The sequence below is a fragment of the Carassius auratus genome, unplaced genomic scaffold, assembly GCF_003368295.1.
Source record: "Carassius auratus strain Wakin unplaced genomic scaffold, ASM336829v1 scaf_tig00044128, whole genome shotgun sequence".
In the NCBI taxonomy this organism is placed as follows: Eukaryota; Metazoa; Chordata; class Actinopteri; order Cypriniformes; family Cyprinidae; genus Carassius; species Carassius auratus.
Genome location: NW_020526811.1, coordinates 9,838 through 36,778, shown reverse-complemented (window position 1 = coordinate 36,778; position 26,941 = coordinate 9,838). Strand labels below are relative to the sequence as shown.

Below are 26,941 nucleotides of genomic sequence, written 5' to 3'. Positions count from 1 at the left end.
TTTGGGGTCACCCCTAGTTAAAAGACAAATAAGTTTCTGACATCTACACATTGGACCTGTAAAGGTGTCCAGAAAAAAAATATATACACTGAGTACTGCATAAACTCACTGTCAAATTCACCCACACTAATGATGGTCTGTCTTCAGCTGTTCCAGATCCAGGTCTGTCTCCAGGTGCTGTAGCAGGAATTGTTGTTTTTGTTGTTCTGCTGGTGGCTGCAGCTGTTGTTGTTGTTGTTGGTGTGATGATCTTTCACAAGAGGAGCTCCAGAAATGGCAAGCATCACCTACAGATTCTGTACTGAGAGGAAAACCTTTTCATTTTGCAAAATAAGTGTTTAATTGTGTGATGATTTTTCTTTTCAAACAGACATGAAGAAAATCAAACATGTGCCAGAACTAGAGTCTAATGATGAGGTAAGATACTTCACTCCTGTAGTGTGTGTTTAGATCTGTGCTTGATTTCACCTGCACTGACGAAATCATCTCCATAAGAAACACATTTAAAACAGTTTAATTCTCTGATTGATGACAGATGTGCTGATTTTCTGTTTCTGTGGCTGTAAATAACATTGTTTATTTCTCTCTCTTTACTTTCTGTCCATCTTTCTTACAGACACAGAATGTAAGAAGTCTCATGACCTGAGAGGATCACAACAGCTTGGGCAAAAAACAAGCTCCTTGTATGCGTAAAAAAGCAGAATAAGTTTGAACTGAAACATAACTAATATTAACTTTGTGATGCTCACAGTCATATAGTCTTTCTTGTTCATTTCTAATTTTATCATTTGTGATGTGATCTAGGAAAACCCAACACATAGTGAATTTTTAACAAAAGTTATGGCCGTCTGAAGTTGGCTGATTATGATTTTCCAGAATGTAATTTTGGGTTTCACTTTCACTTCTACTTAAGGATCGTCTGTCAGGAGCGATATACTGCATCATTACACAAACAGACTAACATATCCCTAAGGGTACAGTTTTCGGTTGTTTATCATGATGAACATAGTCTCTGAACTTCTGATCAGCCCTTGTATGTTTGGATAGTAAGTAAGTAAGCTTTATTTCTATAGCACTTTTCACAGACAAAAAAGTCACAAAGTGCTTCACAAAATTAATTAAAATATACACTTAACAGATATACTCATGCACATAACATACAGATATACACAAATACACAAAAACATACAAAATCATATTGCTAATTAAATGCTTGTCTAAAAAGATACGTCTTAAAGCTGCTGTAGGGAACTTTTGTAAAAAAATATTTTTTACATATTTATTAAACCTGTCATTATGTCCTGACAGTAGAATATGAGACAGATAATCTGTGAAAAAAATCAAGCTCCTCTGGCTCCTCCCAGTGTCCTATTGCCATTTGCAGAAAGTCATGCGCTCCCGGTAAGAAACAACCAATCAGAGCTGCGGTCCGTAACTTTGTTTGTGTTCAAAATGTAGAAAAATGTATATAATAAGTGAGTACACCATGAATCCATTTTCCAAACCGTGTTTTTGGCTTGTCCTGAATCACTAGTGTGCACCTATAATAAGTGTTTATATTCTATTTTAGATTGCTTCGGGGGTACCGCGGCGGAGTAACCCAGTACCTTTGTGATTCTTCATAGACATAAACAGAGAGAAGTAGTTCCGGCTACGATGTTCTTCCGCAAGACGCAAGCAGTTCTGTTTATTAACCGCTAGAGCGTCAAACGTTACCTACCGCAGCTTTAAGGCATTTTTTAAAAGCTTCCACTGAATCCAAAGCTCTCAAGGCTAATGGAAGGGAGTTCCAGAGCCTTGGAGCCACCACACAGAAGGCTCGGTCACCTCTTGTTTTAAAACCTCTGCAGCGTGTTCTTAAAACGTGATAGCACCTCTGCAGCGTTTTTTTTTAACATGAGAGAAACACAAGTCTTGTCAGCTTGCTGCAATAAATAGTTATTTTTCTGAACTAAACGAGTGCATTTTGACAATATATTTTCAGAGATTATAGACAAGATGTTATAGAATAATTATTGAATGAAACCCTAATTTTCACACACACACACACACACACACACACAAAAAAAAAAAAAAAAAAATATATATATATATATATATATATATATATATATATATATATATATATATATATATATTTGCGTGACATCAGATGGGTTTTCCCAGATCACTTCACATTTTAAAAATTTGTCTGCAGTTTGTTATAGTTCATGTAATAAGTACTTTTTAGTTTATATTTGTGTATTACTTTTAAACAATAAATGAATGTGAAATCCCAAATAAATGTCTTGTCTAAATTTATACAGCAGATGCTTTGTGATTATTTAAATGATGAAAATAGCTAAAAAGCTCATTTATCAGAAACAAAGAATCAGTTGAGCTCACTGATGAGGATGAATCAATGTTTGTAGCATCAAAACAAGGACAAGAAGACACCGTTCATTGCTTTTACTTTGACAGAAGTTGACAAAAAGAAAAGAGCTGTAATAACTTTAAAAGCAGCTGCTGTTGTGGATTCTGGAAGTTCAAATCTTCATTTCTAGATAAGAAAAGGACTTTTGATGATTCTGTATGTAAACTTGTACATGTGAAGATAAGTTTGTGTGTTGTTGTCCTCCTCAGACTAAAGTGTGTACTGCTCTGATTTATATCAGAGAAATTACTATCCTATATATTAAATATTAAATCCTTATAGAAAAAAAAAATGAATAGGAAAAATACTTCCAGAACTAAGGCTACTGAAACTGTCGCTTTATTGCACTTATATTGTCTCATAATAAATTTTACACTTGGTTTTAAATAAACTGTTTACTGCTGCAAATGTTTCTATTCAACCATAATTTAAATCTGATTCTGAATTTTGATTCTGGTTATTTTATTATGGCATTCCTGCTGTTATAATATAGGCATGTGTATGATTCATAGATGTATATCAGTTCAGTAAATATTCAGTTTTAGTTTAATTCTAGGATGATTTATTGGTGTGACAAATATTACATTTGTATTTTCATGGTGGCTGCAAACAGTTATAAAACAAAATGAAAATAGTAACATTACATAAATTAATAATTATATATATATAAACTGTAAATAACAGAAATAGTATTAAAGAAGAAAATGAAATAGGGGTGAGATGAGACACTTATCCCACGAGACAGACAAGATATGAGACTGGATTCAGAGATGAGACAAGAATTTGAAACACAAAATGCTAAAAAAATAATAATAATAATAAAAACTTTATGAAATTACACTTTTTTAAAATTAATTATATGCAATAATAAACAACAAGTAAATCAAAGCTGCACGATTCTCTTATGATTCTGAACAAAAAGATATTAGAAAACTAAACAAATGGCGAGTGAATGGATTCATTGCCTCAATTCATAAAGACTTGTTTCACAGCTAGAATCTCCAGAAAGAATGATTCAGTCACAAATACTTTTTTAAACGGGCAGATATCTCCACCTCGTGGCGGATAAGCACAATGTATACAAGTGTGAAGATACTTTCGTTTTGATCGCTTCTGTAAAGACTAAGTGTTTATACCCGAACTATAAACTTTTATCCCAGTTCTTCTGTTATTTAAATGTATATAACACAGAAATAATGATGTGTGGTTGAAAAGGCTGTTTTATGGTTGATCTGACTGAACTAGTCACATCCCTAAAATGAAACATTACAGATTGTTCGGTCCGTGTACGTTTTGATAGTTTGTTTTCCAATTTGAAATGAAATAAGCAGAAACGAGAAAACGGACCCTTTATTCGTTTTTTCGTTTTTTTAAAAAAAACGAAAAACGAGATTTCGGCTTGATTTTTCGTTTTTTAGTTCAGAGGCATAAAACGAATAAATGACTTCAAAATTCGTTTTCCACATGTGGGCGGTCCTGAGACGCCCCCTTCCGCCGATTGGTCAAGCAAATCTGAGCATGTGACGTCATCAGTTGTCGCTCAGGTCTGTTCAACAAAATAATAGTCCTCTAACGTTACTATGGCTACCGATTCTTAAACTGCGCAGGGCAGGTCCTGTTGGGCTTTCTTCTTTGCAACTTTACGCGTTTCACAGAAATCTTTAAATCAGAAATATTAAATATTAGTCTGCCACCAGCCCGTTTTAATTAGCGGTGCGGAGTTAAATCTGTGTGGTGAAGCTGCGCTAGACAGCACCGAGCGGGAGAGAATCAATGACCAGTGTTCGGTCAGCAGTCAGAACTTGGGTACCGATGATGGTGAAATACATTTTTACTGAAAATGACCCGCGAGTATGATTGACAGGACGATAGCGGAGACAATTAAAAGCGCAATATAACGTCTGTTAACAAAAAAAAAAAAAAAAAAAAAAAAAAAAAAAAAAAAAAAATATATATATATATATATATATATATATATATATATATATATATATATATATTAATATAAGTGACTTTGTCTTTGTTTTTAATAAAATAATTGTGAACCACAAACCGAGCCTTCGTTTTGAAGGGCGATTTCCAAATATATTTTATTTATTTGTTATAATATGGGTATTTTATGTCACCCGTGTTATTAGTTTGATTATAGTAGGCTATACGCGATTGTTTTTATTTTTTATTATTGTACTATTTTACTGCTGTTTTTTAATTAACATTATATCATAACAACTTAAAAAGATCAAAATCTACAGAAGAGATTAACAAATAACATTGGTGTTGTCATAAGTTAACTAATCAATGGGAAAATTTCCTCACTGGCACAACCCTATTCTTAATGTTGGCTACATGTTACAGATTTAATGTTGAGCACATAATGTTAAAGGCTTCTTAAATACCATCACATTCAGTTGAAGAGTCAAGAAGGATGTGTTAATTTATTCAATCTTTCATTAGTTGGTGACCCGGTGTGATTATAATAGAATAAATAAAAAAACACGTAATATGCTATGTATGCCAATAGACAAAACACATCTGCTTTTCCTCTAGATCACTTTACAGTGTGATGGAAATAAACTTTTCTTAAAGCGTGTTGTATATCACCACAGCTTTATTGGCACCCTTCTATATGTGTTGTATAATGTAATAGACAATTGTCCTGCAAAATGATGAGGTTTGGTAAAAAAAAAAAAAATCATTGCGAGCAAATGTCGAATTGTGTTTTTAAATTTAAATCAACAACGTAAGAGGCTTCAGGCTGTCTGATGAACTCTGTATGAACAAACACCCAGCTTTGCAGTATAGGGGGCACAGAAACAGCATCTGACCTGGCATTAGATGTACTTTACACACTGTCTATTGCAGCTCAAAGGAGGCACTGTGAATTTACATTACAATTTCATTCTAGGAGGCTACAAACAAATGTGTTTTAGAAACACACAGTTATAAGAGCCAGAGAAAAGACTAAGACAGAAATCAAGGGTCAAGAGCCCAACTAAAGCAAACACTGATCTCTAACATGGTTACTTCAAATGAAACAATAAATCAACATCTAAACCTTAGTTCATTCTCAATAAGATCTTCTGTAGACGTCTGACAGAAATAAAGTCAGTCTGGTTATTAATAAGTGGAGCTGGTGATGCTGTTTGTGGGGTTGTTTAATCAGATCTTGAGAGATTTCATGTATTTTATTTCAGTTGATTTCATCTAAGGCTGTGTCTGAAGTCAGTTGTAGTAGTTCTTGTGTTTCTCTTTTCTTCAGTGATTCTGTTTGTTAACAGCAGCTGTTCATCACTAATTCATAATCAGCACTTAGTTAATCGCTTAATCACTTAATTGCAATGTATATCTTCTTTCAGTGAACTCAACTGAATTAAGTTCAGAGTACTCATTACTGTTAGTTTTTTCAACTTAAATGGTTTAAGGCAATCAGTTTCCTCAAATGGTTTGAGTTAACATAACTTGTCAGGTTTGAGTGAGGCTGTGTCTGAAGTCAGCTGTTGTTCCTTTCTCTCTTTTCTTCAGTAATTCTGTTTGTTAACAGCAGGTGTTCATCACTAAAGCTCAATTAATCACTTGATCACTTAATTGCAATGTATATCTTCTTTCAGGGAACTCAACTGAATTAAGTTCAGAGTACTCATAACTGTTAGTTTTTTCAACTTAAATGGTTTAAGGCAATCGGTTTCCTCAAACGGTTTGAGTTAACATAACTTAAGGATATCTGTTTACTCAAACCGTTTGAGTTAAGTTTACTTGTCGGGTATTACAGTCCAGGCAATCGGTTTACTCAAACGATTTGAGTTAAGTTAACTTGTCGGGTTTTACAGTGTAATAGTTTAATGTACAAAAAATTGTGAATAAACTTGACTGTTGATGCATTAAATATTAATGTCAAATAACCAACATTTCTCAAAATGGATATATCTCGTTTTGCAACAAAAGCCTTATATATATAAACACCTACTATGGGTTGAAAATAAAAATTTAATCAAATAAAAAAGTAAATGAATAAATTGTATTATTTACAAATTAAAATTGTAGCTCTTGACATTTACCTATGGCGATAACTTTATTATGACTAATTTATTTTATAGTCTCAAGCATTCAGAAATCATGCAAAAGGAAATTAAGCAGTTTTACTATAATAAAACCATGGTTTGTTTTTGTAAAGGTTGTGATATGCATGTTTTTTGTTGAAGAAATTATAAAGGCTGTGTCATCTATAGCAAAAAGGTGTCCATAAATGAAAGATTAAGTTAATATTGAATTAAATGTTTGGTCAGTAGCCTAAACAAGGATTTGATCGTCCTGTAAGTGTAACAGCAGCAATTACCAGCATTTGGCTCCCTTTGCAGGCATTTGTAATAATGTACATAAATTGTTTATTTTGTATTTGCCTGGCTATTGATGGCTTAGCTCTTTTTTATAGCAACAAAAACATCAAAAAAATATTACAGCATATTAATACTTTGTAAATTATTATTTGAAGTAACAAAACCATGGTTAATTTGCAGTTACCATGGCAACAAGAATGATGATTTGTGGTGTTATTATTAGAACCATGGGTAATTTTCGTAAGGGAACCTGAAAAACAAATAAAATAAACTTTCACAGGAATGTGCCTGAAAGTGATAAATGGGCATATTTTTTACCTAAATTATTTATAATTTATTTTAATATATATTAAAAATGTATAAGGTGTGCATTGTAGCTGACACCTAAACGAACACATTACAGTTGTTTTATGACTGCAAGTCTATCTCCTCAAATGCTATTGAGCTTCAAATTTGCGTTTGAGCCCATGTGAAAAAGTAGCATAGTTTAGATATGATTTACAGTTTGTTTTAATAAATATCAAACATTCAATTCAACTGTGCATTATAGCTGATGAACAATTACAGTTGTTTGTTTATGAATGCAAGTCATTCTCCTCAAATGCTACTGACGTTAGAAAAGTGTATACCAAGATCACATGTAACTTTACAGATGGTCCCTAAATTTGAGACTCTGGAACATCTAACGTCAAGCAAACTTTTTTTTTTTTTAATTGTTTTACTTTCTTTAGTTTTCTTTTCTCTGCGCCGGATTGCTGATGTCCTTTACCCGGACATAGATGTTCATCCATCAATTACGAGCATTCGGTGCGAGCGGTCGCGTGCGCGGATGAGAGAATGGCGTTTATTTTTATTTTTTTTTGAGCAACTGGGATGGTGCTACCAGTGTAACTTACATGGCCTCGGTCTTGGCTAAGCCTAAGGTACATCACCTTCTCCACTTTGACATAACAGCAAAAACGAGCAGTTCTGGCTCCACCTGTCCTGACAGGGTTGTCCTCTCGTCAGCTCTCCTCTCGACCCGTTGCTATAATGCGACAGAGCGCTAATCGGAAACACCAGGTGGTGGAATTAGGAAATCCTGCGAAGGCGGAGCATCTCACGCACTTCGGAGGGTCCTTCGTGCACTTCGGAGTCTGTACACTTTTTACTATTGTTGAAAATAAATAATATAGACCTGACTGTTTCAGCATAATATAAGCAATTGAGGTAAATGACCAGTAAACGCTACTCAGTGTGAAAGTCTTAAGTAGATTTTTTCTCTCTCTTGTTGATCTGTTATTCGGCTCGTGCTGCAGAGTTGGTTCTGGGCGAGGCTCAGAAACGGATCTCTGACAAAGAGGAGGAGGATTTCAATAACTCTCCGGATCATATTTATACACGCAACTCTACAACAAGATGAAGAGCGCACTTACAGTTATTCTTTTCATATTATTCACGATCGGTAAGTTTGGTTTTTAAGCATAGATACAGACGGTTGGTCTGGGAACGCCCCCGGGAACGCCCCGTCACGTGATGTGAATTTAGCCCGTGGGGGAAAACATTGCTTTGGCGCCAATTGAAATACACGGGACAATCACGACGAAGATTTGCTGTGTCGTTTTCTGTACCTCCAATAAACTAACAAATTATGAATTGAAGTTCTACATCCTTCCTAATAAACATACAGAACCGGTGTAGCAGTCGATTCTGTTCCCCTCGGAATGTCTGTTCCCTACGGCAAGTCAAATAGTTCAAAATACCGTCCTAAATCTTAAACTTAAATAAAATAAATTTAAGACGATAGGTTTTTCAACTTGAAATGTAAAAACATAAGACAAAAATAACAACTGCAAGATGAATAAAACTAACATAAACGGGAGTGTGAGAATCATTTTACTATGCTGCAGTAGGCTATAGCAAGAAATGTGTCCCTTTTTGCTTTCCTTACGTCCAGGTGTGTTTGGTGTATTTGTATGCGGGAATGTTGCCAAATCCGCGGAATTTAGACTACTTTGGGAAAATGTTTGATTAACTATTTGGATGGGTTTTTTACAAGGACCTGGCAACCCGAGGGGAAACAGATATTCCGAGGGGAACAGAATGGACTGCTACACCCTTACTGTCTATGGCTACACCTGAATGGATTACAAAATGGCTACAAACAATTAATTGTGAGGATGATCAAGGGAAGCTGTGGAATCCCAAGACTAAGCATTTGTATGTGTACGTTATAAAAACTTTGTAAGGTTGTTTCAGAAAGTGGCATGCGTATATTATTAGCTTTCTACCTGAAGCAAAACTATGTTACGTTAGCCTAGTGTTGAACATAAACCCACTTAAAAAAGCGTGTGGACACGTAACAACTTAGTTTTGTGTCAGAACTTTTACACTTTCATTCATAAATTCACCCCGTCTGTGTTTGCGAAACGATTGAATCGCGGAATCCAGTCAAAAATAGAGCTTGCTGTATAAAGCAGAACGTCACGGGATTTGGCTATTTTTGAATTAATACATCTACATTAGGTCTGTAAAATGAATCTAATATCGATATGGACTAGTGTATATGTATATTAAAGTTAAAAGAGACTACAATTGTTCTACGTGTCTCTGGGAATGAGCGCTCAATATGTGCATTTTTGTCATTCAGATACACACGATGCTCGCAGTGTTTTCCCCCACGCCGACTCCGCCCTCGCCACGCCCCCAGCTATGACTAGATGCTGACCGTATCTATAGCTGCAGCACTATCAGTTTCGTTTTTCTACACACTGGAACTCCACATTTTCTTGTCTAGGTATCAGGTTGTTGTTTTCCTTCCCTTGTTAAAATCTGGCCCCCAAGAATCACCATCATCTTGTCCCCCGTTCTGATACAATTCACTAGAGATTTCCACTGATCATGATTTCTGAGTGTTTTATACAGTAAGTTTAATTTCTGACTGTTTCTGTTTATCTGCAGGTGTGTTTGCTGATGGAGATGAAGAGTCTGTGTCAGTTACAGAGAGAGATTCAGTCACTCTAAAGTCTGGTTTTACTGAATTAAAGACACTTGATGACATTGAGTGGAGGTTCAGCGGATCTCGTATAGCTACCATCACCAGAAACTACGGTGAGATCTCAGTATGGGTTAAAGCTGATGGGTCATTCAGAGACAGACTGCAGCTGGACAATCAGACTGGAGATCTCAAGATCAGCAACATCAGCACCACAGACTCTGGAGAATATAAACCACTGATCAGCAGCATCAATGGATCCCCCCCAGAGGTGACATTCACTGTCAAAGGTATTTTTTATACAATAGTGTTATTTATCACTCTACACTCTCAGAAATAAATGGTTGCTCTAAGCAGGATTGTATTATTGTGCCCCCTCCCTCAAATAGTATGGTAGTAAAAAACAAATAAAAAGAAAAACCTTCTATGGGGTCACAATATAATAAATATGCTTACTGTATACTTTACAAATGACAAATCTAGATTGTTACCTAAGACTATGGTTTTAATAGTTTTCTGATTGATTTTATAGTCTCGAGCATTCAGAAATCATACAAATGAAAATTAAGCAGTTTTACTATGATAAAACCATGGTTAATTTTTGTAAGGGTTGTGATGTCCATGTTTTATTGTTGTGGAAATTATAGGGTTTGTGTCAACTATATATAGTAAAAAGGTGGCCAAAAAATGCAAGATTGAGTAAATATTTGAATTAAATGTTTGTTCAAAAGCCCTACAAGAATGCGGTTTACCTGTAAGTGCAGCAGCAGCAATCACCAGCATTTGGCTCCCTTTGCAGGCATTTGTAATAACATGTAATGTACATAAACTTTTTATTTTGTATTACATTATGTATTTTAACAGCATTATTGAATGAAACTTAAGCAATCATTATTGCCTTATTGTTTTATGTAATGTATTTTAAGTAATTTGAAAGGCTATTTTTGGCTTAGATCTGTTTTATAACTACAATAAAATATAGTCTTAATACTTCTTCTTAATTTATTTGAAGTAATGAAACCATAGTTAATTTGCGGTTACCATGGCTAACCATGATTTTTGGTTTTATTTTTGTTAAAACCATAGTTAGGAGTGTATAATTTTATCAGTTGTTTATTATTCATGCAAAAATGCATATTATTACTGTTACAGTTTTTATTAATAACTATTGCTATATAGCTTATATAGCTGTCTTTCAGGGCAATACTATAGCCTATGGAATGAAATAGCATAGACTTCTTCATGGCTAATGTTTGCATATATTTTATTTCAGTCTGCAACCTACCTACGTTCTACAGATCTGTGCACTGGTGTTAAAAACTGGTGTTTTTATTTTTATTGCGTTGACCTTACCGAGTGTTTCCATGAGCCTTTTTGATACTGTCAATTAAAGTGCCAGTGATGCAATGTTGCCAGTATTGCTAGTAAAACAAAACAAAAGATGGAAAATAAATTAAAAATAAACTGAAATTATTTCAGATGTTTTAGAAATATGATAATATAAAGATATCACTGAGCTTTAACTGCAAAGTCATACTTTATTTACTTTCTAAAGAATTGTCAAATTAAGTGGACAAGACATGTCCATAATGCTTAAATTAGCTGGATCTGGTAACACAGTGGCTATAACAGCACCCTTTTACTCACAGATCTCTAAAGAAAACGTATTCACTCCACCGGTGTCTCACAGCGAACTTTTTATACTGCTAGCTACGGGCCTGCTGAAAGTGATGCAGGGGCTTCGTTTTCTTCTTTGCGTCAGATTGCTGGTGTCTTTTCACGGGTAGAGTTGTCCATCAATTATGATTATTTGCATTCAGCTGCAAACATGAGGCAATGGCACTTGGCGTGTCAGGGTTTTTTTTTTTTTGAGCAATTGGGATGGTGCCCACCGGGAGTTGGTGCCCTATTCAAACTGTGTACTCTGTGAATAGGGACCGTATTTGATTTAATTTGCGTATACTGCTCAGAAAACATTTTTGAACCATCATGGGGATGAGGCGGGGATGAACGTAAACAGATTTTAGACATTTCAGGTTTCCGATGGCACTTTTCTTTTCATTTTACCTCTGTTTAATGCATATTAAAGTAGTGTTAATTAGCACAGCTCTGATTTTTACAGCATTAATCTAGAATTATCTAGATTAATTAATAATCTAGATTATTATTATAATCCTTTTATTATTATTAGACCACATGCATAATTATGAGGCACGTTGATATTCTGATCATCAGAGCTGGAAAGAGTATGAAAATATTCTACTAAAGTAAAAGTACCATTACATTAATTCAATTTTACTTAAGTACAAATAAATGTCTAAAAATCTACTCAAGTAAAAGTAAAAAGAATCTCATTTAAAATTTACTCAGAGTAAAAATTATTTACATTTTAACCGTGAGAGGGAGGCAAAAACGGATAGGCCAAGAGCGATAATTGAAATCATCTGATCCAGCTAATCTAATCATCCAGGTTTATTTGAAAACTACATGGTATGTGTGCTGGAGCAGGGTTAGAACTAAACTCAGCAGGGCTGCGGTCCTCCAGGAACTGAGTTTGACACCCCTGGGATAGGCCTATTAATCACAAACCACTTGTTTTTAATTAAAGGAATCAGTTATTTAGAATAATAAAAATGAATCAGTGTCAACAAAATTACATTTTTCAGTGCAGAGGAAACACAAAAGCTTCATCAGTAGTGGGATAAATACAAAATGAATAGCAGTTATTAAGATTGATGTGGTTTGGAATTGGTAAAATGTGCTTGGGAAAAAAAACAACAACTATGATCAGAATATGAACGTGCCTCATAATTATTCACACAGTGTGGAATAGAGTAATGACTGCTGAGGGCTGAAGCTTTATCAGAACTGGTTAAAATTGAATGCATTTATTACTTTTAAATATGACCTTGATGAACATAAGCATCGATTTCTTTCATTAACAAAAAAACGTTTTAGTGACCCAACATTTGAATAGTTTTTGTGTTAGTGAAATTATGTGTATAATCCACTCTATCTGCATTTGACTAGTTGAGATGGTTGCAGAAAATAATATTGAAGAAAATCATTAGAAAACTCACAGTGATCTGTGTCAAATCTGTTTGGAAAGTGCTAACTGACAGAAACTGTTTGTGTTTGTTCTGCAGTTAACCCTGTAGTTGTGTCTGCTGCTGAAGTGAAGTCAGTGTCAGTGCTGGTGGGAGATACAGTCACTCTACAGACTGATCTTACTGAGATACAGATAGGTGATGAGATGCAGTGGAGGTTTGAACATCAAAACACTCCTATTGCTGAAATCAACAGAGCTACGGAAATCTTCATCACATCTGACGGTCCTGATGACCGATTCAGAGGCAGACTGAAGCTGGATCATCGGAATGGATTTCTGACCATCACAAACATCACAACTCAACACACTGGACTTTATCAAGTTGAGATCAGCAGTACCATCAGCAGTTACATCATACACCACACACAGTCATTCAGAGTCACTGTCAGCGGTGAGTCCATCAATGAAATATATTTAGATTCATTTTCTGTGAATCATTTAGATGAAAACTTATTTGCACTGAATTAAAGCTGCAGTAGGTAACTTTTGTAAAAATATATTTTTTACATATTTATTAAACCTGTCATTATGTCCTGACAGTAGAATATGAGACAGATAATCTGTGAAAAAACTCAAGCTCCTCTGGCTCCTCCCAGTGGTCCTATTACCATTTGCAGAAACTCCATCGCTTCTGGTAAAAAAAACCAATCAGAGCTGTGGCCCGTAACTTTGTTTGTGTTCAAAATGTAGAAAAATTAACATAATAAGCAAGTACACCATGAATCCATTTTCCAAACCGTGTTTTTAGCCTGTCCTGAATCACTAGGGTACACCTATAATAAGTGTTTATATTCGGACTATTTTAGATTGCTTCGGGGGTACTGCGGCGGAGTAACCCAGTACCTTTGTGATTCTTCATAGACATAAACAGAGAGAAGTAGTTCCGGCTACAATGTTCTTCCGCAAGACGCAAGCAGTTCTGTTTATTAACCGCTAGAGCATCAAAAGTTACCGACTGCAGCTTTAAGACAAACAATCTTTATGTATGTGGTACTGTTAGTTTATTTATTTTGATCAAAATCTCAAAACATTATACAGTAGTGGTGCTCATAATTGAGTGCATATCTCCATATATATTTTAAGCATATTTTAGTAAATTGAATTCAATGAAAAATGGAGCTTTAAATCATTCTGTTCAGTTAAATTTCCAAACACCAGTAAATATGCCCATGTTCACTTTCACTATCATCTGATCTTATGAACAGATTTCCTTTCTTTGTTTTTACTTATATCTTATCAGACCTGATATGTGTCTTTCTGACAGCAAATGACTGCTGAATAAATTATAAACATTAAATTAGAGATAAATCAGCTTTATTAAAGTGTGAAGCAAGTTATGTAAAGCAATATTATGTAACATAAAAAAAATACTTATGAACTTCCATTTATGTTAGGCTATTGTTAGGCATTGGTTTGCTAATAATAAGATTAATTAATCACAGCACCCTGTAAAAATATAAATAATTCTTCTGTGGAAGGCTCAGGACCATACAATATTTGTCCAATCATTTCATTTGATCTGAATGCAATGGTAGGATGTCCTGTCCACCTGTCAACCTGTTTATTTGCATCTCTCCACACAGTCAGTAGAGAGAGTCTGAGGCTGGGCTTCGGTACAATATTTCACAAACAGCACATATACAGTAGTTTGTTTTTTTTATGTATTAGTAGTGCAGTGTGATTAATTGTTGCATTAATTTTCATGAATGGATTACTGTTATAATTATTTAAGTTTATTTGTTATACCTGGTTAATAATTAGTGAAGCCTGTAATGATGCTTAATTTCTCACTATTCATTATTCACTGTTGTGTTCAGTTCTATAATGAGCTCAAATGTTCACCTGCGTTTGATCAGTTGATCTGGTGAACACATTTCTCTTCTTCTCTTTGTCCTGTGATGGAAATGTCCTGTTAGACCTGAAATATGCCTTATTGAACAGTAAAGTGTCCCTGTAGAATTTATACTTCAATTAAAACAACTGAGAGTTAAATGAGCTTTATAGACTAATAGTGAGAAGTGTTAAAAATCTTTCTGTGTGTATTTAATTAATGTCTGAGTCACTGTTCCTCACTGTTCTTCATGTGTTTGTTGTGACAGATGCAGTGAAGTCACTGTCAGTGAAGAAGGGAGAATCTGTTACTCTGCCAATTACTGAAATAAAGAATCATGATCTGATATGGTGGATGTTTGGAAACATTCGCCTAGCTGAAATCGATAAAGCAGACCAACACTTCTCCATATATGATGGTCCTGATGAGAGATTCAGAGACAGACTGGAGCTGGATCATCAGACTGGATCTCTGACCATCACAGACACCAGAACCACAGACTCTGGACTTTATGAAGTGAAGATCATCAGCAGCAGACACATCGTAAACAGTATATTCACTGTTACTGTCACTGGTGAGTAGATCAATTCTGTTAATATGTCATTTTAAAAGCGGTCTCATTTAGATCAGAACTCAAAAGTTAAATGAACTTGTGTTGTGTTTACAACTCTACACTTCATTTGAATAGTTAAACAACATTCGTATTTTAATCTGTTGAACTAGATCAGTTAATAAAGAAGATACTAAGACCGTTCAGCTGTATAATTCATGCTGCAGTGCATGCTGGGGGTCACAGATGAGTTCTGTACTACGCTGGTACCCATCATGCATTGTGGTATAAATCTTTCTGATTGTCACCATTGATGAGATTCATACACTGATTACTGATGACATCATCGCTAAGAAGTAGTCAAGATCACCTAGACTAGTTTTCTCTTGACTGTTCTTCTTATAGCAAATGTCTTATAAACACGGTTACTGTAGCATGCAAGTTTGTCAAAAATATAGTCAATATATGATTGTGGACACCTCTAATTATTGAAAGAGGGATAATGTTCAGGAAATCTGACTGAATACAGTCATTTTTTTTCATTTCTTTTTGATGATGCACTTGAATAACTCAATGCTTCTTTTAGTACGTACGTGTGTGTACTGGAAGTGTCTGTGCAGTTGAACATGTGTTGAACACAGGTATAAAGACTTTCATACCAACTTATGATGTCCAGTAATACTTCAACTGGAGAACTCACCTTCAATAATGTAGTATCTTGAATAATAATCAGACTACTACATGAACTACATGAGTTTAAGTAGACACTTTACTTTCTTTTTTTTAGAAACATACATAAACACTGCATACACCCCACGTGGGACGGCATCTTCTTCAAATAACTATCCAGGTAAGAACACAACACTTGTAAATACAAAAATGACATCTAGTGGTTACTCCAAGATACTAAAATTAACATCCAAACAAAACAAAAAAACAGCAAGAAATTTGTAAATTTGAGAACAAAATTACTGGAAAAATTATCAATAGATTTCATATGTTAAACAGGAAAAGTAATGTTATTTACTTGTGTGCTGGGGCAGATTTTGTTTGTTTATCAAGTGCAATCTAATTTAATTAATACAGTTACATTTTTTTCTTTTTAGTGTACAAATGTATCCAGTAAAATAAGATGATTCTCATATTTGATGTGGTTCAGTATAATTAGTCTTTCTGAGCCGTGAAGCAGCTCCTGCAGGAAGAACAACTTTATAACCCACAGAAAACACATGAACAAAGTAACAGACATGTAGCTGGATGTAAGAAAGATGTGACAGATGTGCAGTTGTTCTGAAGCCATCAGTGCTGATGTTTCTAGTGTTTCTCATAATGACGGTCTCTCTTTATCTGTTCCAGATCCACGTCTGTCTCCAGATGATCTAGATCCATGTCTGTCTTCAGCGGTTCCATATTCACGTCTGTCTCCAGATGATCTAGATCCAGGTCTGTCTCCAGCTGCTGTAGCAGGGATCGGTGGTTTTTGTTTTCTGCTGGGTGCTGCTGTGGGTGCTGCTGCAGCTGGTGTGATTTGCTATCGCTACAAGAGGTCTAAGGGTAAGTATCACACAACAATTCATGTAAAATGGAGGAAAAAAAACATTGAAAAACATTGAAAAACACTGTTAAGCTAGTAACAGACGAAGGGCAGACACAGATCTACTGTGAGCTGTGTCTCTGTTTACAGACAGTCTTTGCAGATATTATAATAGAGTTCGATCTCAACAGCTATTTTTCTGCATGTTTTTCAGGAGTGGGATGTGTCTTTAAAGATATTTAATATGAAACCACATTACAAGAGAAATACAATTAATATGGAAATAATAATGTCTGCACTGATCACACATCTCCAAATTAACATAAAAAGAAACTTAGAGGTTTGACAAAGATAATACACAGATAAATAGTAAAATGATTGTATAATTATAAATACAGCATCAAACATCTGCAGGATCTTATATCATAAACCTGTCTGCACAATATGCAATTTAAGAAAGATAAAAGAAAAGGTTTGTTATTTAATAATGTAACAGGTAAGTCTAGTAATATTGCACAGATACATTCATAGCAGCGTCAGCACAGACTAATATTACTGTGAAAAACACTTAGTTCTCCATCTGAACTGAATGACCGCTTTATTCAGCTTCTGAAAGTAAGAGCACAGTCCATCTGTGTAAGAAGATATCAGGTTGATACAGAGATCATGACATCAAATCTGAGTTTTGTTTGAGACACAAAGTAGCAACTCGATCAACAACAGAGCTTTATATTCTGCTTTATGTGATGAAGTCTGTATTTAGTCCGTATTGTTAGATCATGCCTCCACTCCATATAATTAAGATTCATCCCCAGATAACAGATCCCGTCAGAAAATATCCGTTTTGACTGCTAACAGAACAACTCTTAAGTGAAGTCTAACACACAAAACCTGTTATCAGCAAGTCTTGCCTGGTACCAGAATACCCAAAAACACAGTCTTCTATCAAACAGTAAGTTTACTGAACAAAAACCCAGAGTAGAGCAGAAGCAGGAGAACAAGTGATGATAAAACAAAAATAGTTTAATGAATCGTCTTAGTTGTGTATGTTTCAATGCTTCGTCTGACCAGCTCAAATCTAACAAGTATTGTTACACCAAAACTGCTTCAAAACAACATCCCATAAACCTTGAGTTTCCATAATTACATTATAAGCTACTAGGGTGTTTTTTTTCTTCACTAAATTTAGGAAGTGAATGAAGTTGGAGGTTGCAAGTTAGGGACAGCGATATCTTTATAATATTTCCAAAAGTCAAGATTTGGACTCATTGTGGTTAATTTTCTTTTTAGAATTTTTTTTTTATTTTTTTATTATTTATTTGAGTTTTTTCAATAACTGACGGTAATCAAAAACGACAGGTTAGCAGTAGAGCAGGTTATTCAGGATGCAATTTGGTAACACAAACGTAGTGATCATCATGATATATTATCTTTAAGACAGATGCACTGAAGACAGACACAAAGAGGAGAGAATAGTCATGCAAGCAGAGAAAATACTGTACCAGACATAACAAATTCATTGAAATTTCTTTTTCCTCTTACTGTCGTTAAATGCATATTAAAGGGGTGTTAATTGTAGTGCTGAGTACAGCAATAACCCAGGAAACGCTACACTACAGAACAGTGCTACTGTTCTGTAAGCTCTGCTGTCAGAGGTTGAATTAGCATTTTCATCAGAATCAGAAAGAGCTTTATTGCCAAGTGTGTTTACACACATAGAAGGAATGGGCTGGGTGAACAAGATATCGCAGATGAGCTTCAGTGACGCAATTGTGTGCATACTTCCGGTCTTGCAACGTTCTCATTTACAGTAAGGGAAACTTACAAACTAAACTTGGCTAGATAGAAATAATTAATGTTTTTCAATTTAAAAAAGCATATAGTGGTAATTAAAGAAAAGTGGAAACACCCTCCTTACATTATTGTGTACATATGTGTGGAAATTCATTAAGATAGCACGCAGATCGAGAATGGTTCATTCTTTCTTCTGTTGATTATGAGGCTCAGCGTCAGTGCTTAGTCGGTCAATGGGGATCTCTTCATTCAAACACAAACCACTCAAAACTGCAATACTGTACATTTTCGGAGAGTTCGGAGAGTTTCGTTTCAAATGCACTCAGTTAACATTTATAGATGGTATTTGCATTTTAAGTGATATTATAAATCCTCTAAACATGTTGAAGGTAATATTTGGATTTCTCCGGTTCTCTGCACTGGCGTCAGAGTTTGTGCGTAGAAGTGTCTATGCACACACTCGCTAGCCCGGCAATCCAAGATGGCGGAGATATGCAACTAGCCCATTCGTCTTGGTGTCAGCAGCTTCCAGTACAGAAAGTACAAACCTAGTGCAGACATATATATATATATGTGTGTGTGTATATATATATATATAATTAAGGTAAAAAAAAAAAAATTGTTCAAAATAATAATAAAAAATAAAAGTAATTACTAAATAAATTGGCAATGCGTATGGGAAATCGGCTCTTTTGATTGTAAAATAAATGAATAAAATCAGAAATTGGAATCGGTCATGAAAATCCTGATCAGTGCATCCTTAATAGAGTTAGACCTACCTGAAAGACCTGAAAAAGCAGGGTTCATTTCAGTTTTATCTTTGAATTATTGTACCTATTTGTGCAAAATGATTATCATTTATTACAATACAATGTTACAGTCTTTAATGAAAATAATAAGTCTTAATGATTGATTGATTGATTGATTGTGGCAAGGCCTGGGAAAATCCAATATGAATTGTCTTATCACTTGTCCACAGAACATGTAGGTTATATAATGATATGTTAAAGTTAAAAACTTTAAATATCTACTTGAAAAGAAAACAGGATGACTTTAGCATCACTGTAAAATTGTGAGGAAGAGCTGAGCAAGTCTTGCACATGTATTTCCTGGTCTGAGAGTGACTTCCTGCTTAAACAGGAAACAATTAATATAAAAAATGTAGAAATATATGTATTTGAAAGGAGAATGTAAGTGTGTGAGTGTGCCAGAATGAATTATGGCTTGTACGGCCCCTCATACTATCACTTTGTCTCACACACAGAGAGAGAGAGAAAGAGAGAGATAGATTAAATATATATGTATCAGTCTGGCGAGTAAACAAAAAAATGTACTACCCAATGGCGATTCAATTGCCATGGTGTCTGTAAGAGGGTTGGTGTATGCACAAGTAAATCTGTATTTCTCAAACATGTTCACACAGTTCTTATGCACACCAGTAAGTAATCATTGTTGATAACTCCCACATGTTCTTAAGCACCAAGCTCATTTATGTTCATGATCATCTCTGTATTCAGAAATGCCTCCCATCAACCATATATGGTGACACTCATGTGAATATATATGTTCTGACTGAAATCAAGGCAAAGAAAGCAGCTGACTGACCGACTGAGAAGTCATTCTTACAGCTAAAAGATTATTTTTAGCTCTTGTAAAGAAAATATTATGACACAACTATCACCTAGATTCTACCTATCAGACTAAAACTGTTGATCTACCGGAGAACATCTGCTACATTTCTTACAGTTGTTAGTACAGCACGTAACTGTTTTTAGTTATATTTGAGTAACTGGTTTGTTCATTGATTAGTCCCAACTGATCCTTGTTTTCTCCAATTGTTTCATTCATTAAATACACACCTTTACAAATCGATCCATGACTCAACTCTCTCTTTATCTCTGTCCACACTGTGACAAAAATACTAAACTAAATTAAGCTTTTAAAAAATGTATTATTAAACCTGAATGTTTTTTTTTTTTCATCAGTATGTTTGGCATTTCTGTTAGCTGAACTAACATTAAACTGTTTAAATGAGCATTAACCAAGATTAATGAATGCTGTGAATTACATCTTTTACTCAGTCTTAACTCCCTTTCACACATAACAATGTTCTACATTGTTACATATTGTTACAGATTCAAAAGATAACCAGATGCAAAATCAGCCCTTAAAAAGACAATTGGGTAAGTATTACAGCTGATACAGAAACAGAAAAATCATTTATTGTACACAGTTTAAATACATTATTATAATCTTTTATATTTTTATTTGATTTTAACCACTAAGTTCTAATTATGTGCAATTGCATAACATTATTAAACAAATAAACAAATGTATTTTTGTTTAAAGCAGAATTATCACTTCCTGAACTAAACGAACATTTACAAAGAATCACACAATATCTTGTCAGTGTCTCTGATATATCCATCTGTTCATTCACTATTAATCTCCTTATTTCTCTGTTTCTATGTGCTGCTGTGACATGAAGCGATGGACAATATGAATATGGGTAAGTATTACAGTTGATAAATGTGTGCTACATTAGAGTTGTAGTGTTTTAATATGATCTTTTCATAGTTAGTATTTCTGCTTTATTTTTACGGTTTACACGTTCTGCTTGTCCAGTATTGAGCTGGATTATGTTAATATGCTGATGAATGAATCTGTAATGGATCCATGGAGAGAAGGTCAGAATGGGTGAGGGGTGTGAGACATTCAGATCTGAGATTGAGGAGGTCTGAGTTAAGCACTAATTGGCCTAAAGTCACCGTCCTGCTGTCATTTGATCTCAGTTTTATCTGGACTGTCTAAATAATCTCTAAATGTTATATTTAGCAATTTGATGTGATATTCTGTTCACAGAAAGTTAATTCGTTCACCTCTTATGCACATACGTAATTCAGTTGCAAGCATTTAAAAAAATATATTTGATTTGTTCATTATGTGATATGAGTTGGCCTCTAAAACATTGTGGAATACTTAAAGGTCCCATGACATGAAATTTTCACTTTCTGAGTTTTTTTTTTTTTTACATTAATATGAGTTCCCCTAGCCTGTATATGGTCCCCAAGTTTCTAGAAATTTTAATCAGTGTAAATCAAGATTTTTCTATCTTTCTCTGCCTTTGAGAAAATGGAAGCTCAAACGGGCTGATCTTGAATCTCCTCCTTGTGACGTCATAAGGAAAAATGTTTCCTCCCCTTTCTCTGCTTTGCCCGCCCAAATATTTACATATAATTCAGTCGCAATGTCAGCACAGGCGTTACAAACAGACTTTAATGATATGGATTCGACAGCACCGGCACAAGTGTTCATTAATGCCTGATCTGTGATCAGTGATTTCTGATGTATAGCTAATCATTCAAGTTCACACAGACTTTCTTTCTAAATCGTTTAATACTGTTTATGCATCAGTGAATCAAGCCAGTGACTAAACGATCAACTTCACGTTGTTTCTCTTAGTAGCATGAAACAAATCTGTTATTTAAATTGTGATTTAACTACAGAGAGCGATCAAACAACGCTCCCTTTTTTCAGAGCTGTCACACATCACGAGTATATCTGCACACTTGCCCAAACTGCCGTTACAATGAATGACGCTGTTATGCTGCACATCTGAGCTCTTACTGTATTCATTTTGTGAGAGAAAACGTGTTGCAATAATGACGAGATCACTGCATCCAGGCGATAAACAGACTCTGTCTACTCAATGCTCATCGCTGCAGCCTTTCATGTGATGGGAAAAGATCTAAATAATAATTATATAATCAACAAATCCACGATTTGTTAATCTCAACAGCTGTAATAGTAAAAAAATATATATGTTTTTTTTTTTTCTGATAAAGTCAATTAAGCTTGAGAAGCAGAGTCCCAGATATAATATTGCTTTAAAACTCCTTGCTAACTCCTCGTTAGAATAAAGACACTATATTAGTATAGAATAGTGACAGAAACTCCTCATTATTCAGTAGGGAGATCACTGAGTACTATTATTATTATTATTATTATTATTATTATTATTATTATCATAAATTAGAAATGTCATGTTATTTTGTGAAAACAGAGTTCAATTGCTTAAACAAGACAACTTATATATTTGTAGAAAGTTTTGACACCACAAACTTGAAACCTAAAAACTGTCCTGGTCCTATACATCATCTCATTTTTTATTTTCTGTCATTGCCTCTGTGTTTTCTTTTACTTTCCACAGGAACTAAAGAGAACGGATATGACTCTTCATGATTCCCCGGTGAAAATGAGAAATGAACCCATGTCTGTTGAGCTGTTAAACTCTCATGTAAAATGATTAATTGTATTTGTGTTATGATGTTACTCTTCATACCTGTCAACCTATTAACTATACTAGTTTGATTCACACAGCTTAGATTTTGTGTGATTGTAGACTGTGAGCATCCGATAGAATGTTTTACCACAGCAGTATCTCGTTAACCACTGTGTGTGCTGTTTTAATTCAATAAGGTGTGTGATTTCACAGAGCTGTGTTTACTACAGCTGATTAGAGAGAGGTTTTACTGAAGATATGCACATTCATTATTGGCCAATATGTATTGTGCACCTCAATAAAACAGTGCACACAGTGGTTAAAGAGATACTGCTGTGGTAAAACCTCTCATAATATTTCTGTTGCTCACAGTCTACAATCACACAATCTAAGCTGTGTGAATCAAACTAGTATCTGACAGAGGGATCAAATTACACAAAGTGTCCAAAACAGGGAATAAAGTGTCTAAAACAATCAAGGGATCTGGTGTACTCATAGGTTTTCGAAGAGCGTTTTTGAAGTTCAAAGTGGGCGGAGTCGGCTGTCCTCATCCTTTTAGCGTGTCACTCCTCTATAATTGAAAATGTGCAAAAATATCCCTTGTTTGTTTTGGACACAAATTCCTCGCATTAGACACTTTGGTGTTTATTGAAAGTCCCTCAGACGCCTGCCACCACACCTGCGTCCTTATTGTAGAAATTACCCAGCTACCTGTTACTCAATGCATATGATTCATACTAGATTAACCACTAGATTAAGATCAGGCCCTTTCTTTCTGAACATGCTGCACAACTCCTTGTTCAAGCTCTTGTTCTGTCCAGGCTGGACTATTGCAATGCTCTCTTGGCAGGTCTTCCAGACAATTCTATCAAACCTTTACAATTAATTCAGAACGCGGCAGCAAGATTAATTTTTAATGAGCCAAAAAGAATACACGTCACACCTCTGTTTATCAATTTGCACTGGCTTCCAATAGCTGCTCGCATAAAATTGGCATTGATGTTTGCCTACAAAACTACCACTGGCTCTGCACCCATTTACCTAAATTCATTACTTCAGACGTATGTGCCCTCTAGAAGATTACATTCTGGAAGCGAACATGGCTTGATTGTGCCATACCAAAGAAGCACAAAGTCACTTTTACAGACTTTTAAATTAAATGTTCCCTCCTGGTGGAATGACCTTCCCAACTCAATCTGGACAGCTCAGTCCTTAGCCGTCTTCAAGAATCGGCTAAAAACACATCTCTTCAATATTTATTTGACACTCTAACTTTAACACTCACTATTCTAATTCTATTCTTGAAAAAAAAAAAAATCTAAATCTTGCTAGGTGTACTGTGTGAACCTAACTGAGACTTGTTATAGCTCTTGTATATCATTGCTCTTTTTATTGTTTTTGATTTCTTCCACGGCCTTCATCTGTAAATTGCTTTAGATAAAAGTGTCTGCTAAATGAATAATGTAATGTAATGTAACCACTTACTATTTTAGCAATTATAAGCCATAATATCTGAAGGAAAAATGTCATGTATAGACTAAGAATGTGTGTGTACTAATTCATTATTTCTCTGACTAATGGGATTTTTTTTTTCATGTGTATAACGTATGCCATTTGTTTAATCTGTATAACGTATGTCACATGTTTCATTTTAAGGTCAGATCAGAGTCTCTCTGTGACGCTGTAACATTCTCTTCACTTTCAGAAGATGAAGTGTTTAATTCAACATCTGTCCAGTGTCACATCGTCCGTTCAATCTCTGTTAAAACTGATGTGACACATTTATTGCAGGAATTATCTTTACATTTTAGTGGTGGGCCGTTATCGGCATTAATGTGCTGCGTTAACGCGAGACTCTTATCGGGCGATAAAAAAATATCGCCGTTAATCTATTCTCAAAGTTGTGTTGGGAGCTGGGTCTATACTAAGCAAATGATGACTTTCACCTTGATATTTTATATAAACGACTCGCTGAGGCCAGCCTAAAAAGATGCTCAGGACAGTTGACGGGCCACTGCTTCGCATCGTCACGAAAGCTTATCTTTCTCACTTGTTGTTAGGCCGTACCGCTTGTCGATTTAAACATTAAAGCATCCAAACACAAGGCGCGGAAAAGCTGAACAGAGTAGCTGGTTACTCGCGCTGTGTTCGGTGCGGAGAGAGAGAGAGAGCCGCATTCTCTTCACTTCTGAAAGTGAAGAGAATGTTACAGTTTTGATCAAAACACTTGAATATCGAATTTGCTTATTTTTGCTCTAGTGCCGACAAATACATACAAAATATGTTAAAATGTCCACCTTGGAAATGATGCTCAAAAACTGTCATTTCTTAAGTGAAAGTAAACAGTTGAGGAAAAAACTGGATGTGTATTATATTGGATGTGTTCATCGTCTCTTAAAGTGACCGCGTCTAATTTAGCGACTGGCTGCTGTAATGTTAATCCAAGAAAATGAAAATGAAAATCACTCACTGCTTTTGACTGAATTACTTTGTAGTTTTAACAGTCAAACCAAAAATTATTCAGACAACAGATATATTTTTTTATATATATAGCAAAACGGTAATAATGTGAGAAATGTTGAAGGTGTCTGAATAAATGTAGGTTTGATTGTATATTTCATTTTTACATTGAAGACTATCCAGTGCTTTTTTACATTTAATTATTTAGTTTCTGTACCTTGACACCTAAAAACTTAAACATTGTGTAAATAGCACAAATAAATAAAAATAAACCAACATACAAATAAAACAATTTCAAACAGGGCCCACTGGTACAACCTCCACCGGGTCCCCCAGCTACGGCCTCTTCACGCCTGTTTCACGCATACTCCGTCTGCTCACGCCTGTTTCACGCATACTCCGTCTGCTCACGCCTGTTTCACGCATACTCCGTCTGCTCACGCCTGTTTCACGCATACTCCGCCTGCTCACGCCTGTTTCACACATTCTCCGTCTGCTCACGCCTGTTTCACACATACTCCGTCTGCTCACGCCTGTTTCACGCATACTCCGCCTGCTCACGCCTGTTTCACGCATACTCCGCCTGCTCACGCCTGTTTCACGCATACTCCGTCTGCTCACGCCTGTTTCACGCATACTCCGCCTGCTCACGCCTGTTTCACACATTCTCCGTCTGCTCACGCCTGTTTCACGCATACTCCGTCTGCTCACGACTGTTTCACGCATACTCCGCCTGCTCACGCCTGTTTCACGCATACTCCGCCTGCTCACGCCTGTTTCACGCATACTCCGTCTGCTCACGCCTGTTTCACGCATACTCCGCCTGCTCACGCCTGTTTCACACGTACTCCGCCTGCTCACGCCTGTTTCACGCATACTCCGCCTGCTCACGCCTGTTTCACACATTCTCCGCCTGCTCACGCCTGTTTCACACATTCTCCGCCTGCTCACGCCTGTTTCACGCATACTCCGCCTGCTCACGCCTGTTTCACGCATACTCCGCCTGCTCACGCCTGTTTCACGCATACTCCGCCTGCTCACGCCTGTTTCACGCATACTCCGCCTGCTCACGCCTGTTTCACGCATTCTCCGCCTGCTCACGCCTGTTTCACGCATACTCCGTCTGCTCACGCCTGTTTCACGCATACTCCGCCTGCTCACGCCTGTTTCACGCATACTCCGCCTGCTCACGCCTGTTTCACGCATACTCCGCCTGCTCACGCCTGTTTCACGCATACTCCGCCTGCTCACGCCTGTTTCACGCATACTCCGCCTGCTCACGCCTGTTTCACGCAAACTCCGCCTGCTCACGCCTGTTTCACACGTACTCCGCCTGCTCACGCCTGTTTCACACGTACTCCGCCTGCTCACGCCTGTTTCACACGTACTCCGCCTGCTCACGCCTGTTTCACACGTACTCCGCCTGCTCACGCCTGTTTCACACATACTCCGCCTGCTCACGCCTGTTTCACACGTACTCCGCCTGCTCACGCCTGTTTCACACGTACTCCGCCTGCTCACGCCTGTTTCACACGTACTCCGCCTGCTCACGCCTGTTTCACACGTACTCCGCCTGCTCACGCCTGTTTCACACGTACTCCGCCTGCTCACGCCTGTTTCACACGTACTCCGCCTGCTCACGCCTGTTTCACACGTACTC

The 26,941-nt window shown here is 36.1% G+C and overlaps 2 protein-coding genes and 1 long non-coding RNA gene across 3 annotated transcripts; all 3 read left to right on the top strand.

Moving 5' to 3' along the window:
* The first annotated feature begins 361 nt into the window (after positions 1-361).
* Positions 362-1,184, top strand: LOC113086836 (uncharacterized). The gene is made up of 2 exons (XR_003285071.1): positions 362-417; positions 617-1,184. It is a non-coding gene; the product is annotated as an uncharacterized LOC113086836 (long non-coding RNA).
* A 7,655-nt stretch (positions 1,185-8,839) lies between these two features.
* Positions 8,840-13,298, top strand: LOC113086832 (uncharacterized). The gene is made up of 3 exons (XM_026255508.1): positions 8,840-8,946; positions 9,688-10,011; positions 12,868-13,298. The coding sequence occupies exons 1-3, from the start codon at positions 8,907-8,909 to the stop codon at positions 13,296-13,298; spliced, it is 795 nt and encodes a 264-aa protein (XP_026111293.1). The 5' UTR covers positions 8,840-8,906.
* Positions 13,299-14,858: 1,560 nt separating this feature from the next.
* On the top strand, positions 14,859-22,955 carry LOC113086837 (uncharacterized). Its single transcript, XM_026255513.1, has 6 exons — positions 14,859-15,235; positions 15,999-16,061; positions 16,568-16,765; positions 20,675-20,722; positions 21,028-21,048; positions 22,750-22,955. The coding sequence occupies exons 1-6, from the start codon at positions 14,881-14,883 to the stop codon at positions 22,779-22,781; spliced, it is 717 nt and encodes a 238-aa protein (XP_026111298.1). The 5' UTR covers positions 14,859-14,880; the 3' UTR covers positions 22,782-22,955.
* The last annotated feature ends 3,986 nt before the right edge of the window (positions 22,956-26,941 follow it).

What these genes read in the sequence shown, in the direction of transcription:
- LOC113086832 (XM_026255508.1), top strand. Translation starts at nt 8,907, where the DNA reads ATGATCAAGGGAAGCTGTGGAATCCCAAGACTAAGCATTT. An exon ending in AATCCCAAGACTAAGCATTT is followed by an intron (nt 8,947 to 9,687) that starts GTATGTGTACGT and finishes GTTTATCTGCAG; the next exon opens with GTGTGTTTGCTGATGGAGAT. An exon ending in GGTGACATTCACTGTCAAAG is followed by an intron (nt 10,012 to 12,867) that starts GTATTTTTTATA and finishes TTTGTTCTGCAG; the next exon opens with TTAACCCTGTAGTTGTGTCT.
- LOC113086837 (XM_026255513.1), top strand. Translation starts at nt 14,881, where the DNA reads ATGTCTGAGTCACTGTTCCTCACTGTTCTTCATGTGTTTGTTGTGACA. An exon ending in ATTCACTGTTACTGTCACTG is followed by an intron (nt 15,236 to 15,998) that starts GTGAGTAGATCA and finishes TCTTTTTTTTAG; the next exon opens with AAACATACATAAACACTGCA. An exon ending in GCCCTTAAAAAGACAATTGG is followed by an intron (nt 20,723 to 21,027) that starts GTAAGTATTACA and finishes TGTGACATGAAG; the next exon opens with CGATGGACAATATGAATATG.